Here is a 17,424-nt window from a genome sequence, read left to right as displayed (position 1 = left end):
TATCGCGGCGTGATATTTCTCCATTGCATCGGTAAATGGTGTTGGTGCATTGGTTTTTTTTTCAACATTTCGACAAAAAAATGCTGAATGCGGCACTTACCTCATCGATGAACTCAAAGTCACCATCGCCGTACTTGTTGTTGATCAGCTTCTTCTTGGCGTCGACCGCGTAAGAACCGATCGCGGCCAGCACAAGACACAGCGTGAAGGTAAACCACAGCTTATGCATCTTGCTCACTTACGCACACACACACGCGCGCGATAATAACGGGTACGGTAATGAGGAAAACTTGCCACACTCGTGTCGTCTTGTCTGCCACTTCCCGGACACCACCAACACAATCGCCGTTTTGTACACACGACCAGCAAGATTTCAAACTGGACCGCGAAAACACTTCGACCTGGTAGGCAAAGGGACCTTTTTCCGTTTCCCCCAGAAAACACTTGAAGCCTTGTTGACCTGGAGCTGTGTTGCTTCTTCACCGTAATAACGCTCTGGGTAAATCCTTTCGTTTGGGTGGTCGTTTTTTTTTGCTGTTGCAAGATTAACAACAACAACAAAAGCTCCACGTCGATTCACCTTCTAAGCACGTCTCTGTTTTGATCCGCTAATGGAAATGGTGCACTGGTCGGGTTGAGACACGGCGTTCACCTTCCTTTCTACCCACAATACAAACGCCACTCGCCACCGTGGAATACCTGGATGATAGTAGAGTGGACTGTAAAAAAAAAACGCTTTCCAATAACACACATACACATACACTCCTGCACACCACACACGCACGCACACACGCTATTCGCACACTGCGTAATTGATGACTCCACCAGAGCACGGGGAATTCACTAGCACCGCACGGATGCGTACGCTTCCGATGCGATGAAAAGCACGAGTACGATTGAAAAGTGTGCCATCCGTGCGTCCACAGTTGCGGCAGGATGGCCCGATTCCGTTGCTGTCCTTCTTCGTTCAATGGACGGCAAATGGGGGCGAGCTTGGTGCGGGTTCTTGCTCGCCGTGCCACCCTATCTTTTCCACCCCCTTTCGTGATGCGGTCCGGTGAGTTTGCGCAGTTCGGTACCCAATTCCAGCGGACATTCCATGACATTCCGTGACACAAGGATTCACCAGTGCAGGACGATGGAGGGGCCGTACTGTTAGGCGCTTCGCCTTTCGCTTGGTAACGCTTCAACCTTTCTGTCAAGTGATTATTGCAGTGAGAAATTCAAACGGGATCGTTGGGTTTTTTGTCCGCGTGAACAAAGTGTGTTTTAGAAAAAAAATTTCTAATGTTTGAGATAGTTTTTATTGAAAATTAAAAGCCAATTAATCTTAAGTTAAGGGAAAGATGTTGACTTTGTTCTAGCTCTAACGGAGCGGCGGTTCGACGTTGTAACTCAGCAGGTGACAATATGCATCTATCATGGGCCATAAAAGTTGCCCACTGTTGCCCAAAAACTTAGTTTTTATACATGGAAATGATCCAAATAACCAAATGTATTTCGTGTTTGTCTACATTTAAGGGTATCTTTTAAAAATTCGCTAAAATCGCATGTTTTTTACGCCTCCAAAGTGTACTACCCCCTTTAATATTGCTATTGAGACTTTTGATTGAGAGCTATTGATCTTAGAAATAATGCATGCATACTTTCCAGGAAGACCAGTAATGTTTTACTGATGATTTCGTGAACAAATAGCCAAATAGCTTAAATAGTGCTACACCCGGTTTATTACAAAAATTTCCGGATAAATGTTATCCATCTACTGTAGTGCTATTGGTTAATTAATCTGATACGTTCTATTTAAAACAGCTTCGGCTTAATGCAGTTCTCAATCAGCACGCCGCAAGAAAGGACACAACGGAAAAGATTGCTATTGTTTTAAACGAACTATAATTAATGGACGTGCATTGAATTTATTCCTTCGATTAATTACAATTTGTTTTATTAAATGCCATTGACACTTTTCTCACTAAGGTACTTACACACCAAGTTTTCCGTAGGTTTGGTGACCAAATACATGCTAAACAGTGTGCAGTTTTTCATTAAAATAAATATTCCACCCATACGATGCGTGCGTGGGGTGATGAATTAGACAAAATTATCAATGGTCCACACACTGTTTGCGACTTAAGTTTGCCGCTGTATCGGTGCGCGTATGCAGTCGAATGTGTCTTTTTGTTGAACGATCAATTGCTGATGCTTTCGCGGTGTCATTTGCTTAGTTCAGCGATATGTAGTGCCATTTGCCAACTGCGGAGAGATAGGTAATGTAGTACAGTATTAACTTTTGTACGATTTAAAAAAAAACTTAAGCTAATGCGTTAGTGCAACTCATAACTACAATGCGTATGTTGGCCATTCGTTTTATTTATCTATTTAAAAAATACACAATCACCATCAACTATTTTACCACCTAAGTCTAGTAAAACATGCTGGATTGCGGCAGGTTCTTACAGCTTCGAGTAGCTGTTCTCCGACCGGAAGTGCCATTTGTGGACTACACGGTACAACAATTTAACGGGAAGTTGATAAAAAGAAAAAAGCAAACAAAAAAGAAGCGTTAGCAACGTAAATCTACTGTATTTACATGCAGTGGTAAGTGACATCAACGACTAGAACACTACTACAGGACCCTATGTTTTAACTCATAACGCAAACACCCATGAAGGTATGTTACTGGAGAATATACAAGCAAAATTATACTTACGCGCTTCACTAGCAGGCTCGGGATTACCACCGGTAGCGCTCTTGGTAAACACTTCATCTGCGGCATCATTAGCTACCAGATAGGGTGATCCATCGACTGTAGTGTTCAGGCTGCAAAGGAACCATCATATTACAGTTTATTTACCATATTCGCCAGATGTTTTCGTATTTACCAAGAAATTCCATTATTGTCCACCTCCTTATTAACCAACTGCTGCCAAAACCGGTGCGTATCAGCGACCGTTTTTGTCGCGAATGCCGCATCCTTCGCTTCGCCATTAAAAGCGAACTGATTTTCCGGCTTGCCGTCCGGGATCTTGTAAATCTTGAACCATTCGACCGAGGCACGCAGCAAACCCGGAAACACAGTCTCAACATCACCGATATCGTTCAGCTGATCTGCGACCGGATCGTTCACATTAATGGTGATGATCTTCCAGTCGGTTTCGCCCTCATCGATAAGCGCAATGGTGCCGAGAATTTTCACCTGCATCACCTCACCCCGCTTGGCAATGCGAGATCCAATTTCCAGTACATCGATTGGATCATTATCGCCCTTGCAGCCAGTATCCGCGTCCAGGTGGTCCGGGTTTTCCCACGTTTGCGGGAAGGCACCATAGTTCCAGATGTAGCCATGATGCGGAAAGCAGTTAGCGACGAAGCGCAGTTTGCCCTTCTTCACATCCTGCTTGATCGGATTCAAACCCTCGCCCAAACTAATTTCCATCTTCGCATTTGTCCAGCGCGGGACCTCCACCACCATATTGTAGACGGTTTGCTCATCGTTCGCGTACAGCGGAATGTCATGCAAAGGTGAAATGGACTGTCCGTTTTCGTTCTCTGCAATGAAAGGAAAGTACGCAAAAAGATGATTTTACAGCTACTCCAATCGACAAATGTCGCGTGTGCATCTATCATAAAGCAATTAACTTGTCGGTGACAATCGTCCCAGGGTGAGATCATTATCGCATTTCATTACTCAAAAGAAATGTTTCCCGCGCTGCAGCCTGATAAGTTCGTGTTCTAATCGGTGAAAGATATCAACAATCGGTTGCTTCGTGGCGCACCACCTTCCGTAATCGACACCTTCGGCTTTCAGAAGTGCTACTAGTTGTGCAAGTGTCTAAACATCATACAATCCCCATGCTTATCAGGCGATAACGTAAAGCTACTCAGAAGGTCACCATTACTTCCGCGAATGTAAATTCTTGTCCCCATTAGCACGCGTCAAGTTCTCGGTCGTTCGGTGCTCCGAGGGGGTAAGCATAGTTTCGCGAACCGCCGAAAGCGCGGATTAGCTATTTTTAGGTTATGCAATTTAACTTCACCACTCCGAATCGAATGCTGACCATTAAAAGCGCCATTAAAAATGCAACCACGGCACACGAGGTACGTAAGCACTTTAATTGAGAAAATCGATTACTTCCTCATCCGCTACGGACATAAAATGTTACGTTGAAATTAATTTTGTGTTCGTTGCGCCTATACTCACTGAAGTACACCCGGTAGTCCGTGGAGTTGGGAGCGCCACGTTCTGCAGTCTGATATTTGCTGGCCGTCATCGTTGGTGTGCTATTGGTAAATTCACGAACCGGATGCTTAAAACGCGAGACCCCAACCGGACGCAGAAGGTTGATGTTGCTGGAAACACTGGAAAGATGAGCACCGCAAAAACGCTGCACGTCCGTTGCCGCAGAAAACGAAGAATGACAACGTGTTGACGTTGAGTTAGCGAGAAAGCTTAGCTTGTGCGAACGGTGTGCGGTTGCTGGGAATGGGACAGATGGTGAAGCGAAGGCTGCGCGCCTAACATAGCGCCACCAACACACTGCCGGCTGCATGTTTACCTCACCTTTTTCACCCTATATTACGCAAATTACGCAAGTTTTGCTTCTAAGTACACGCAAAAAACGCAGTGCAACACAAAAAACGCTAGCAAAACTGTTTACACATAGCGATGCACGTAGAAAAACATGAGATTATATCCAAAAGGCCGGCAGATTTCTTCGAAAGGGTTGAAAATATCTACCTTTTAACGAAACAAATGTCATGCAGGTTCAACATTTGACGAAGGTTGTGTTTACACGGTAGGTGATTAAGGTTCAAGTAAAAAGATGCTGTCTGTTGCTAGGAGATTGTGCAGCAATTTTTCAAACTGTTGATCGGAATATGCTAAGAAAAGACAACCAATACTTTACGATATGATTACACAGGTGTTTTGGGAAAATTTAGGCTGCGTACTTCTAGATTAGCTCATGAAAATTGGACCACGTACTTTGGGGATAGGATGAAAATGGAGTTCAATAAAATACTGCAAGCCGTTGAGCTCTCTGTTTTTAATTAAATGCGATTTAGTCACAGCTATATTTCGATCATAATGAACTAGCTCCGGTGGTAGTAATCCATTACATGATAAACATTTACAAAACTTACAAATCAAAACGGAGTTGTGTCGCCAGATAATCGACGAGCAATAATCGCTATTGCTTTCTCAAAATCTCTTCCCCTTTAAATTTCTCTTTTGATTTGTATATGTTGCATCTAATATGAAAATAAATCCGTTACTAGCTTAAGTAACATTCGGAAGCATAATTTCATTTTAAAACAACAAAAGCACATTGTCACATCAGTTTGTTTTTAGCGATAATTTCCTTTGTTTTTCATCGTCGAAGTTTTAGCTTCTTGAAGTAATTCTACCCTATATCATTCAGCGGTAAAGTTGAAAATCTGCTTTTAAAAGCTAAATTACTTAGCACAGTTGCATGCCGTCATACGTGTATCTCAAGCCCTAGGAGTCTAGGAGCCAATCTTTTCGATTTCGTCCGAATTCTCAGCATCCAGAAGTTGAATCTTTTTCTGGAAGTGTGCTTCAATGGTTCGGCAAATGTCCATGCTGTGGTCGCTGTCGACAAGATTGATGGCGATACCGTTTTTGCCTAAAATTGAAAATACAGACACATTTTAATACATTCGCCTAACCAGATTTCGCTGGAAATTTGATAGTCTAGCAGTATTATTATATGGCACAAGGCATGAGTTATCAAATGATTAAGTTAGAAAGAAGAGTAATGTTTGCAATAGAAATTCGGTCTTACCAAAACGACCCGTGCGACCAATTCGGTGTAGGTAAGTTTCACAATCAGCCCGACCATTCTGATCCATCGGCAGGTCAAAGTTCACCACAATCGTTACCTGTTCGACATCGATTCCTGCGAAGCGTGGGATAAAGCAATGATACAAATTAAGTGCCAAGATGGTCACATTCTAATAATTCTGGCTGCATACCTCTGGATAACACGTTCGTAGTGATGAGCACTTTTTCCAGCCCTGCACGGAATCGGTCCAGTACGGCCAACCGTTGCTCGACCGTAAGCTCACCGGACAGCACTGCCACAGAGTGTCCATCCTGGGTCATCTTACCAGACAACCAACCAGCGGTTTTTCGAGTCTACGGACGAGAATGTTTGGTAAATGGTCATTCTTATGCTAAGGATCATCAACCACCAAACTTACATGACAGAAGATAATAGCTTGGCCAACCGTTATCACACCGTAGATGTTTGAAATGGCCTGATACTTTTCGTCCTGGTTCTTACACTTAACGTAGTACTGCTTGATGTTGTCAAGCGATTCCTGCTCCCGGGCCAGCCGTATAATGATCGGATTCGGCACGATGTACTCAGCAAAGTCCATCACCTCCTTTTCGTAGGTAGCCGAAAAGAACATCATCTGGCAGGAGGACGACAGCTGTTTGTGGATGCGGATGCATTGATCCTGATGTCCCTGGGTAGCGATCATCACATCCGCCTCATCCAGCACAAACACGGAAATCTTTCGCAGATCAAACGCACGGAACTTGATGCCCCAGTCCATCAGTTTACCCGGCGTACCGATGATGATGTGATCGGTAATCTTCTTCCCTTTGGGCAGTTCCTCGCCACGGACGGCAAACCGAAGCTTAATTTCCTTGCAAAACTTTGCCATCTTAGCCGCAACTTCCCCCGTCTGGATCGCAAGTTCGTACGTCGGCGAGAGACAGATGACCTGCGGATAGGGTTTGCGTGGATCAACACGGCTCAACATTGCCAGCACAAAGGCGGCCGTTTTGCCCGTTCCGGACTGGCTTTGGGCGATCATATTCTGGGGCGGATCGGCCAACAGTGTCGGCAGGGCTGTTTCTTGAATCTTCGACGGGGCGTTGAATCCCATCGCATACACACCCTGCAGCAGCTCCGGTTTAAGGTGCAAAGCCTCGAACGATTTGACGGAATGTAGTGGCGAGGATGGATCTTTGCGCTGCACCTCCAGGTCCAGTTTGGATTCGACCAAACCTTTGCGAATGATTTTCATTAGCAAACTTGCATCGGCCGGACTAGTTGTTGGGGAAAACGAGAGAAACTCATCATTCACAATCTACAACCACCTTAGTAACAACATGCCAGTAGCCCAGTACAATGCTTACTTCACAGTTTCGATTTCTTCCGACCCTGCAGCTGGGCCGGCAGTTCCAGCCGCTACTGTAGAACCATTTACGGCATTCTCGGCATGCTCTGACTTCGCTGTGGACGCTTCCTGTTTACCGTCGCCACTTCCTTTGTCCTTGTTTCCGATAATTAATCCATCTACCTGCACACGCATGTAACGAGATACAACACCATGTTAACGCCGTATTGTGACTGTTTCGTCCAGAGTTGCACTTACCAGATTCGAAATCTCCTGGTCTTCCGTTTTTTGCACCCAATTTGTTGCGGCAGCCGCCGCAGTCGCAGCGCTTGCATTCGTACTTTCGGCAACCGAGTCCGCCATCGCAATGCTGTATTGTTCCGTGTATTTGTGAGTAAACCCTATGGCAGGTGTTTAGTTTGGCCGCGATACGGGCGGTGTACTCGGAGATATACTGATTGCGAGTTTCGTTTTTCTTCGAACCAGGCGCACGGTGATTTTATGGCCGTGGACTAACAATGCACGGAGCAAAACGTTTTGACCACAAAGCGAAAGCGGAAAAAGGGTACAGCAAGCCAAGAGCGGAGAGCGAGCGTCATCCGGCGCGGGCAAGAATGATGTTTGACAGTTCACAACCACCTTGACCAGGGTTTGTGAACCACTTCAAATCTAAATCCTCTGCTAATTGTTTGCTTAATGTTTTTGTTAGCAATTTTTGGCAATTTACGTAATATTAATGAATTCTTGATCGTAATTTGATGGTTGTTTATTATTTTAATGTTTATTACATGCGAATAACCGGGTAAGAGAAAACGAAGAGCATGAACATACTTTTAAATTAATGCAAAAAGTATGAAATATTATAATTTATACAAATTTAAAAGATACTTTGCAATCAGTTCAATTACTTTGACACTACTAAATTAATAAAGGTATTAAATAAAGGTTGTCTTAAAACAAACTACAAGTGTAGCAGCACTGACTGTTTGACAAGTATCATTGCAATAGTTGTTTTTGTTTATTAACAAAAATTGTCCAATTCACCTCCGCTCTGCAACTCGGGAATTAGGAACACCCAGATGAATATAAAGATATATCTCTCATCGAAGCTGATAGAAAAATGCACATTTTGTGAACTGTACGGTCTGGTGGAAGATTTGCGTGATGAAATACGGTTTACGGTTCTGGACGCAGAACCGCTACCCAACTACACCGACCCGATTGGGAAGATATGCAGTGTGGCCGACTACATGCAATTCCGAACGGCACAAAATGATAGAACGCTCCGAGAACAACTCGCTAGGGAGGATAACTTTCTTCGGCTAGCTATTTCCAACAGCGGTCGTATCAAGCACGTAATGGCAAAGGTGAAAGGCGTTACTATAGAGTCACTCAACAAGCTGCTTATAATATACGACGAAAAGGGCTTTAGCAATCTGGCCGAAAATGATTTGAACGCCGAAGACTGTGATAATGATTTGCTGCATCTTGCACGGTTGATAAAGGCCAGCAAATCGGAATCGGCCGGCTGGATGGAGAAACTGTACGCTCTGGCCGAACGAGATGGGGTCCAAAGGTTGTACGAGGTGTTGCTACCCGTAGGCAAGGGCTTGAGTGTGATGTTTAGAAAGACTGCATTGTATTACCATTTTAACGAATGGGTGGAATGCATACAGCAGAAGGATGCAAATGCCGTGAAATGGACTTTGCTGATTGACATTTGTTTCGGTGTTGCCATTATGAGTCTAATTATTTGCTTCGGTAATCCTGGCACAAGATTCATGGAATTTGCCGAGGTACTATTCCGATGTCCAAACGATGGGTTTATTTTTATGGAAGACAATCAAATAATTTCAATTCCTATTCCTTCTATTCTAGGTTGTTGTTGACAGCCTTTTGCAACTTCTACAGACTCTGAGGGGCAATCCGATTGGATTGAAACTGAACGGATCTCTGAACGAATTTTTCTTCAGCTGCTTTAGCTACCAGGTTGACCTATGGTGGATGTTTTTAAGTAAGTGATACTGTTTATTTATATCGCATTCAGTACATTATTTTGTTTGAATACAATTTCAGTTATACTATCGCCAGCAATTCAGTTCCTCTTCATTCCGTTATCGATTTTGGGTTTATTTGGACTATCATTTCAAGTGGCCATGCTTTCGGACTTGATCGTTCTTGTCAGCTTGCATGCTCACTGCTGCTACATCTATGTTGCGGTGTAAGTACAAATACAAAAGCCGTAGTTTGTAAGATGTTTCAATGCAATTCTTCTTGGCGCTATATTACAGCCTGTATCGCATTGAAGTTGGAGGAATGGGAGCGCTTTATCGTACCGTGTTGGGAAAGAAGCGCAATGTGCTACGTGATCGTGTCGAAGCGCACGATTACATGAATCGTCAACTGTTTCTGGTAACGCTTTCCTTTACCGTACTACTGTTCCTGTTTCCCACCATTCTATTCTACTACATAGTATTCGCATCGGTACGTAAAACAATTGCATGACAAAATGTTTCTTAGTGCAATCTTACCTAACTGAATCACTTTACAGCTTCGCTTTGCAATTTATTGTCTATCGTACACTCTGATGAAAATACGCCGCACCATTCTAAGGTTTCCGTTCGATGCAATGATCCGATGGGTGAGAGGAGTTTACACGAATCTGGAAAGCTTGGAAATCTACAACATTGGTTCGATAGCGAAGGAAAACGTGACAATCACATACGTCGCTCCCAGGTCGGCCACATTCTGGTTCCGGGACACATCAAGTGATTTCCCGCGCTTGGATCCGAAGCGCCAAATCAGCACATCGATTGGGGAGTTTTTTGTAAGTTTAGTGAAGGGAGAGCAAGTTACCTTTATCCAGCCAGACGAACGAATTTCAACGCCTGTAAAGGAGAAAGAACAATAAATATTTTTCCATTGAAAATCTATGGTTCACTGTCATTATCCATATTTAATGTTTCAAGTTTGATTCAAATGGCTAAAAATTGTAAATAACGATGCATTCAAATATGCAGCGATGTTTATTGTGCGCATTATTTTCACAGGGAGGAAAAGAATAAATTTTTAAAAAAGATGTTTAGTATGGTTTTGCTGTTGAAAACATTTTGAAAATAAATTTCCAGCAATTAGTGTGGCAAATGGCGTAAGAATTATATTAATCTACGTTAATTTCTGTCCGTGATATTGTTGCAAAGTTCCTTCTGTTGCATGTGATGATCTTAACTGTCAAAGTTGAATCTCGGAAAAATGTGAAATGACATGCATGAACCGACCTCGTTAGTGACGAATTGTTGTGATGTTTCAATGTTTTCTTTCCGTGGTGTTTTTCTACTGATAAATGCATTTTTTATCATTGCATTTTGCGTTCGTACATTATCCGTCGTCGTTTGCCAGAACGCAGGAAACGAATAGTTATCATCTCCCCGGTTGTATACACGTAAAGGGCGCATCATCGCACAGGTGACTCATAGCACTTGAATTAAAGTTGCCAGGCACGTAACGCATTTCGTGGATTGTGGGCGAGTGAAAATGTGTAATAGAATGTGCTGCTGATCGATTGATTGCCAACTTACCATCACGACGTAACCGGACACGGAAAGCTGCAATGGATTCCAGAAAAGATATCTACAACCTTTGGGTGCAATACACGACGAAAGTAGGTTTAACGATGATGGAATGCGTAACATGGTGGCCGAACTATTAACGATTGGTGCCTATGTCTTTTTTTTGCTTCTTTCTTTTAGAACGAGGAAACTTACTTTCGCCAGTTCATAGCAGGGTTTGTCAGTATATGGCACTCCCAGCTGCAGCTCGACTTCGAAAACGCCCCCCGATGGGACAAGGTGGCACCGGATCTCGGTCCCCATTTGAGCCGTCTGCCAGACGAGCTGCTACCTGCGATAGAAAAGTTTCTGATAATCGCACGAGATGGTTGTGAGAATGTAAGCAAACATTGCATAACGCTGGAGAACGCGACCCCTATCACAGCAAAGCAAAGCTTATCCGTTATCGGGAAGAGGGAGAACCTCCGTCCGCGTAACGGATGTTTGTTTTGACGGCGTTGATCAACATAATCGACCTGATTATTTACCCGATTTTTATTCTCCATCCAGGTTCGGGAAACAGGCGGTGCGCGTGATAGTTCGATGAGCGAAAATGTGCTGCTGGTCCAATGTCTGACCGTAATCTGTCGTCATTTCGAAAACATTTCCTCCGTCATCAACTCCAGCAACATTTCCAGCTGTATCGCTATTTCTAATTGTATTATAACACAGGTAAGTACAGCATGGAGCAACCATGATTGCCAGCGAAAATTAAATGCACGTTTCCTTTGGATGTCCTTGAACATGCTGGAAATGTAATTAGCTTAACAATGAGCAGCAATCCATCGACCCGGAAGCGGATGTACTGTTTGTGAAAAGTGTGGCCCGACTGCTGGAAGTGCTGTACGATCCGTACTTGACGTGGAGAAGCTACCTGCGCGGTGAACACGCCGATTACGGTAGCTTGAGCTACAAAATCTCTCAACTGCAACCGGAAATAGTGCCATTTATATACGATTGCTTCCAGAGCGGTAAAGCTACCAAGAACGCGCGTATTGGTGTGGATTTGGTCCACATACTCGGTGCAGTCATTGCGGGATCTCAGGTAATTTTAGAAAAGCAACACTTAAATTAACGGTTCTCGAAGAGATTGTTTTGCGCTAACGACAATACTTTAATGTCTTTTTTGGCACCAATTCTCTCCGTTTTTTTTTTTCGATCTGTTTGGGTATTGATTATGTTCACTCTACTACCGTTTATTTTCCGTTTCTTTCTACTCTATGTCCAACGGTATACACGTTTTATAGGGAGCTTTACTTAACGTTCCGCTACCTAATGTCAATTCATACTATTTAAATAATCCGGTCGGTGAAGGAAACGAACATGTTTCGGTGAGTTGGGTTTTGTCCTCTGTACCGCATGCATGCTTTGTCGGCTTTTAAAAGGTTGGAGCTTTAATTGTTAGCTTTGTTGTGTACTAAACTGCATGAAACGGTATCCTAGACGCTAGATTAACAAAGTAGCTCATTAGATATTTGGCCATCTTATCGCTGTTCATTACTTTAAGTAGGTTTTCGTATGCATACGTATTTCTTTTAATAGTTGTATTCATCAAACTGCCGCTAGTTCTGTAGTTCGATTATCTCTCGCTCGTCTCACATTTTTCAGATTGAATTGATAAATAATTCCATTGTGTGTTTTACCATATTTAGTATCTTTATTCTCATTTGCTTACCACAAGGTACATTGGTCTTTTACTGCATTCCACTTACCCTATCACTAGACTCATTTGATTACTACTTCAATAATGTTATTGTTCTTGATTCCTTCGTTCCGCAGCACAATGGGCTTCGTGCCATAAGTCCTGCAACAGTTACCATCATTATAGACGTAATTTGTAAATGGGAAAGTGATGCTGAACTTCGGGCACTGATGCTCCATTGTTTCGCATTAATGGCAGTCATTCTTCAAAAGTCTAGTCCGGAACAGGTAACACATACAACCGTTCGCTGCGCTGCGATACCCATTAATCAGCACGTTTGTATGAATGTTGTGGGGTTTTTGTTTTTATTTCGTTTCAGCGTCAAATCGATTTGCTGACCATTTTTCAACTGTATATAGGTTCGATACGGGACCTGCTGACGACGGAACACTTTTTGACGAAGAGTTCCTCGGTCGGTAGCTTCGAATTGTCTCACGACGATGATAATTACATCGATGTGGGTGCACTCTGTGCCGCTTTAGCGATCATACGCGAGTTTATACCGGACCACACAAACAAACTCATCCTGTGCAATGCCTTGTTTGAGGCAAAGTTTCTCGCCAATTTGGTACAGATACCGGAACAAGTAAAGGTAAGTTGAAGGTGATACCTTTATATTTCCGTAGTCAATTTACTGTTCCACTTTTTAAATCTCGCTTGCATTTTACAGAAATGGAACATTGATCACCAAGCGCTCGGCACGGTGCTAGTAGAGACGTTGCAGAAGTTGTGCTGTAATTCGGAAAAAATGCAACACAATCTGATGCACACGAATTACATCAATGTGCTGTTTGACGGTTTGCGAGCTTTTGGCAAACCATCGTCAAGTTTGATCATTCAATGTTTGGGGTTCGCATTTGACGAACATGATACACGACAGGTGAACCCCGTGGTCGTCGTGAAGCTGATAGAATGGATACCGCTAATGGGAGAGCCGGAGCAGAATATGCTTAGCGAAGTGCTGTTGAAGAAATGTGCAGCCACTATGCAAAGGTATAGGGAGAGAAAGCACAGGACTCAACTGATAAAACCAACATTAACGTTCACGTGTGTTTAATTCTTTTTTCTACAGCAAACAACACGTCTGCAGTCAGAAATCAATCAAACGGATCGTGAATGTGTGCCTCTCATCTTCGCAGCGTTTATCCTCAAAATGTGCAATAAATCTGCTGAAACTGATCGAAGAGCTAGCCAAATATAGCATCTATCCGGCGGAAGTGAACAGTTTGTTCCGCCTGTTGCGCCCCGAGACACAGTTCGAGTATCGTAAGCTGCTGCTTGAAACACTGTTGCGCATAACGCATCACCGTAGTACGGTGGGTATCATACCGGACAATTTTCTCGACATTCAAACGAACACGAGCGGCATAACGATACCGGAGATACGCAAATGGGAAACGACGCATGGTTTCGTGTTCCACGCCTGGCTACGATTGGAGGAGGAACATTCGATAGCGCAGAACTATCGCCGGCAGCTGTTTAGTTTGACGACCAACTACGGTACTGGGTATGAGTTTTTCATCCAGAAAAATGGCAACTTTGTGGTGAGTGTTATCACGAAGAAGGAATTCTTCACCGCCACCGTACAGTCGCCCCAGCTGCTCGATGGCCGTTGGCATTCGGTGACGGTCAGTGTCGTACCACCGAAGCGGCTGTTCTCGTACCATCAGATAAACGTGTACATCGATTCGGTGCAAAAGCTTGGATCGACGATGAAGTATGCTTCGTTTGCGGAAGTGTTTTACTACTGCTCGATCGGTGCACCGTACAATAACTTTCGCAAAGTATCACACACTTCACATCAGTCCAACTCTGCCCGCATGAGTCCTGTACCGATCGATCTGACTGCGTCGCCGAGCGGCGAGAAGGAGGAGAAAGCAAAATCTTCCGGCCTGTTTCCGAACCTGATCGAGCGCACATTCTTCCCGGGACTGGTATCGCAAGTGCCGAACTATTTTACGCTACCAAGCAAATCTACGTCGTCACTCGATCCGAGCGTTAAGTCGTACCCCATCGGTATGCAGGATCTTGTGTTCGGTGAAGCGATCTGTCTGAAGGGACAGCTTGGCACCGTGCTGCTGGCGGATACGAACGTGAACCTCAAGAGTTTGTTCGAAGCGGGACCGAATGTGGCGAACGTGCTGGCAACGGATATGATCGAATCGTTCGATATGGCCTCCAAATTTGTGTTTTGTTTCGCGCCCAATGCATGTTTCGATGGGCTGTGTTTGGATCTCGCTCCGGGAAATCAATACAACGGTCATCTGGTGGCTAGCGTGGCCAATACGCTTTCGCTGCAGAATGCTCTGAACGGTATCGGTGGTATGGTGGCATTGCTACCGATTGTGGACAGCATTGCGCTGTTGCCGGACTCGGATATTCCATCGGCAAACGAACTGATATCGCTTAGCCCAGTAGAATCGCCCCTTAAGGAGGAACACTTTGGCGATTGGGAAATGTTGCAGGTAAACTCGTTGACCGAGGCAAAAATAATTCAAAACCCGTTGGCCTGTTTTCTGTGCCTGGTTCGCAACTTTATCAGTGGCAGTGAGCTGAACAAAGAGAACATGCTGAAACATGATGCAATTGCCGTTATGAGCACATTGCTTCAGCGGTGTAACGAGCGGCTGTTCGACGTAAATGTGCTAATGGCGATGCAGCTGCTGATCGAGTCGATACAGAATGAAATGCCGTCTGGGAATATGGAGCTGCTGCATGTGTTGCATCGCGATCTGGTATTTAACTTTCGCATCTGGGCGAAAGCACAGTTTCAGATTGTGATCGGCCACGTACAGTACATCAGCACCATTATCAAGGATGATCGGAAATACTTTCGGCGCCACTTTGGCATACAGTTTGTGCTGGATGTGATACACGAGCATTTCACGCACAGTACGAACCTACCGGCGCAGGATGCAAAGATGGTGCGGGAGTCGCTGTTGCGGATCGTCCGGTACTATATTCAGAAGGAGGTCAACATAAAGGAGGTAATTAAGATTTTGTTTGTTTGAATGAAGAGAAATTTAATTATACCTTACCTTCAGATATCGGCGGTTTTGACATTCCTCACTACGACAAAGCACGAGTCAACGGTTGGGGAAATTATCGATATGCTCATACTGCTGATTGAAGGAAAACACGTGAAGGATCAAATATTCTTACTTATGTATGAGCCGCACATGGCAGAAGCGATGTACATGCTATTTATCGATCGACATTTTGGCAGTGAAGTGCACACGAAGCTAATCAAATTCATCACTGGTATGCTGTGTACTAAGAGAATATCGGCGAAACATAAGGCAGCATTAAGACTGTACGATACAACCATCGAATGCCATAGCCTTTATCCGGGGTTGTTCTCTTTCATGCTTCCCTTCCAACTGGAACAGCACGTAATTCTTGGTTTGTTGGATCTTAATTTGAGCTCCGACACGGAAATGGGTTACGCCGGCGCACTGTGTCTTATGTATCATTCCAACCTGTCGGAACTGTCACTAAAGTTGGAAATAGCCCGGCGTCTAATGACGAACACTTTCACGAAACCAAAAGCCCCCCAAATGATCGCGAAACAAGTCGGATGGCAGGAGTCTATTGCACGGCTGCTGATAAAGAAGCCGGTCGAAAACCGCCCGGAACAGGAAGGAACCGAAAAGGGTAAGCAAAATTTGCTCACCGACATGGACGAAGTAGTAAAGCGGGAAAGCGAATCGTCCGTGGCTGGAGCGGGTGTTGATGATTTGATCGTGTTCGATGAAGACAATCTGGAGCTGCACGTACAGGAGGGCAGTAAGCAACCGAACTCTTTTATGTCCGAAGCGGCAACGGCAATTGAACATGAAATTAAGGAACTGGCAGATACGGTGCAGGAAGCGGTAGTAGACAACATTGCTTCATCGATCACGTCGGTTTACTCTGTAATACGGCAGAAGACGTCGGATATACAGGACACGATCGGTTCGCTGACACTGAGCTTCGAAGAGTCTGCTGGCCGGAAGAAAAAATCCTCCTTGAGCAGTAGCAGTGAGGAAAATGTGTCCCTAGACGAGTCAGGATCGCTCGCCGGAACAGGTTCGATGGTGGTGGAGGATCTGCAGTCGACCAAGAGTGGCGAAGAGTTGGACAGTAGTGCGGGAAATAGTGTTGATTCGACCAGTGAAAAGTATGCAGATGACAACGAGGAAGAAAATCTCGTTTGTCTAGTGTCCAGCAGTTTGTTTACGATTTTGTGGCGTGGTGTTGAAAACTCCAACGATTCGTGGCAGGAACGGGGTCAGGTGATGGCCTGCATCAACCTGATTGCGCTAAATAATGAGCTGTACTGTTCCCACCTGGCACTGCGGCTGCGGATACTGGAGATGGGTGTACAGGCAGCCCTTATGGATCTGGCGGAAAATGCACACCTTGCTCTGATCCATCAGCAAAATGCGGCCCAGCTGTTACGGCTTGCGTACGATTTGGTTGTGCTCGATCCGAATGAGGACGATTCAAAGAAGTGCTCGGTGAAGCTGCTCGACGGTGTCCTATCGTTGCTGGACATACTGATGGTCTTTCAGCAAAGCAGCAGTGATGATTGGTCCGAAATGTCGCATCTCTGTTTGGGACTGCTGCTAAAGTGCTCGCACAGCGCTAATTCGGAGATAGTGGCAATGGCTACGGCGAAACTGCACGCGTTGCTACAGAATCGCATCAATCAAGATCCGGCCGAAATAGGCTACCTAATGTACAGTCTTAACCAAGCAATGTGCAATGCGATTGAGGTGGACAACGCGGAGCAGTACTCGTTCCTTATACCGGTAATGAAAGCGTTGCTGGAGAAATCGCGCACGGTGCTCGGATTGGCCACACACACGCCTGACCTACCGGCGACATCGTCTGGTCCTATTTTCTTTCAAGATTTCCAAACGTACTGTGCTAGTCGCCAGTGGACGACATTCATCGATAAAAAGGTAGGTGCAATCTTTAGCG

At 44.6% G+C, this 17,424-nt stretch overlaps 5 protein-coding genes across 5 annotated transcripts in view; 2 read left to right on the top strand and 3 right to left on the bottom strand.

Annotated features, from left to right (window-relative positions):
• The window catches only part of LOC128719112 (proteoglycan Cow), an 89,081-nt gene extending 88,852 nt beyond the window's left edge, over positions 1-229 (bottom strand). Inside the window, exon 1 of the mRNA XM_053812734.1 lies at positions 101-229. Within this exon, the coding sequence (XP_053668709.1) occupies positions 101-229 (129 nt within the window). The remainder of the gene's footprint in view (positions 1-100) is intronic.
• A 2,221-nt stretch (positions 230-2,450) lies between these two features.
• LOC128719158 (inorganic pyrophosphatase) lies at positions 2,451-4,547 on the bottom strand. Its single transcript, XM_053812781.1, has 4 exons — positions 4,199-4,547; positions 2,880-3,546; positions 2,708-2,817; positions 2,451-2,497 (listed from the first exon to the last, which is right to left on the bottom strand). Exons 1-4 carry the CDS (start codon positions 4,545-4,547, stop codon positions 2,451-2,453), a joined length of 1,173 nt encoding a protein of 390 aa, XP_053668756.1.
• Positions 4,548-5,502: 955 nt separating this feature from the next.
• LOC128710381 (DEAD-box helicase Dbp80) lies at positions 5,503-7,512 on the bottom strand. Its single transcript, XM_053805433.1, has 6 exons — positions 7,408-7,512; positions 7,169-7,332; positions 6,220-7,078; positions 5,992-6,154; positions 5,802-5,915; positions 5,503-5,642 (listed from the first exon to the last, which is right to left on the bottom strand). The coding sequence occupies exons 1-6, from the start codon at positions 7,510-7,512 to the stop codon at positions 5,503-5,505; spliced, it is 1,545 nt and encodes a 514-aa protein (XP_053661408.1).
• Positions 7,513-8,228: 716 nt separating this feature from the next.
• LOC128716970 (uncharacterized) lies at positions 8,229-10,060 on the top strand. Its single transcript, XM_053811400.1, has 5 exons — positions 8,229-8,945; positions 9,028-9,163; positions 9,226-9,370; positions 9,441-9,633; positions 9,701-10,060. The coding sequence occupies exons 1-5, from the start codon at positions 8,229-8,231 to the stop codon at positions 10,058-10,060; spliced, it is 1,551 nt and encodes a 516-aa protein (XP_053667375.1).
• A 699-nt stretch (positions 10,061-10,759) lies between these two features.
• Positions 10,760-17,424, top strand: part of LOC128716955 (neurobeachin-like protein 1) — a 44,551-nt gene continuing 37,886 nt past the window's right edge. Inside the window, exons 1-10 of the mRNA XM_053811398.1 lie at positions 10,760-10,810; positions 10,899-11,100; positions 11,281-11,429; positions 11,521-11,802; positions 12,537-12,686; positions 12,779-13,051; positions 13,130-13,452; positions 13,532-14,224; positions 14,285-15,446; positions 15,504-17,405. Coding sequence (XP_053667373.1) covers positions 10,760-10,810; positions 10,899-11,100; positions 11,281-11,429; positions 11,521-11,802; positions 12,537-12,686; positions 12,779-13,051; positions 13,130-13,452; positions 13,532-14,224; positions 14,285-15,446; positions 15,504-17,405 — 5,187 coding nt within the window. The remainder of the gene's footprint in view (positions 10,811-10,898; positions 11,101-11,280; positions 11,430-11,520; positions 11,803-12,536; positions 12,687-12,778; positions 13,052-13,129; positions 13,453-13,531; positions 14,225-14,284; positions 15,447-15,503; positions 17,406-17,424) is intronic.

Source organism: Anopheles marshallii, chromosome 2 (genome assembly GCF_943734725.1).
Source record: "Anopheles marshallii chromosome 2, idAnoMarsDA_429_01, whole genome shotgun sequence".
NCBI lineage: Eukaryota > Metazoa > Arthropoda > Insecta > Diptera > Culicidae > Anopheles > Anopheles marshallii.
This window is presented reverse-complemented; position numbering and strand designations above follow the sequence as displayed.

Excerpts from the sequence above, each read along its gene's own strand:
- LOC128719158 (XM_053812781.1), bottom strand. The coding sequence starts at position 4,547 with ATGCAGCCGGCAGTGTGTTGGTGGCGCTATGTTAGGCGCGCAGCCTTC. Across the intron at positions 2,818-2,879 it reads GACAATAATGGAATTTCTTG|CCTGAACACTACAGTCGATG; the intron begins GTAAATACGAAA and ends GTTCCTTTGCAG. Across the intron at positions 2,498-2,707 it reads CGAGCCTGCTAGTGAAGCGC|TCCACAAATGGCACTTCCGG; the intron begins GTAAGTATAATT and ends TGTACCGTGTAG.
- LOC128716970 (XM_053811400.1), top strand. The coding sequence starts at position 8,229 with ATGAATATAAAGATATATCTCTCATCGAAGCTGATAGAAAAATGCACA. Across the intron at positions 8,946-9,027 it reads GATTCATGGAATTTGCCGAG|GTTGTTGTTGACAGCCTTTT; the intron begins GTACTATTCCGA and ends CTTCTATTCTAG. Across the intron at positions 9,164-9,225 it reads CCTATGGTGGATGTTTTTAA|TTATACTATCGCCAGCAATT; the intron begins GTAAGTGATACT and ends ATACAATTTCAG.
- LOC128710381 (XM_053805433.1), bottom strand. The coding sequence starts at position 7,512 with ATGGCGGACTCGGTTGCCGAAAGTACGAATGCAAGCGCTGCGACTGCG. Across the intron at positions 7,333-7,407 it reads ACCAGGAGATTTCGAATCTG|GTAGATGGATTAATTATCGG; the intron begins GTAAGTGCAACT and ends ATGCGTGTGCAG. Across the intron at positions 5,916-5,991 it reads TACGAACGTGTTATCCAGAG|GAATCGATGTCGAACAGGTA; the intron begins GTATGCAGCCAG and ends CACGCTTCGCAG.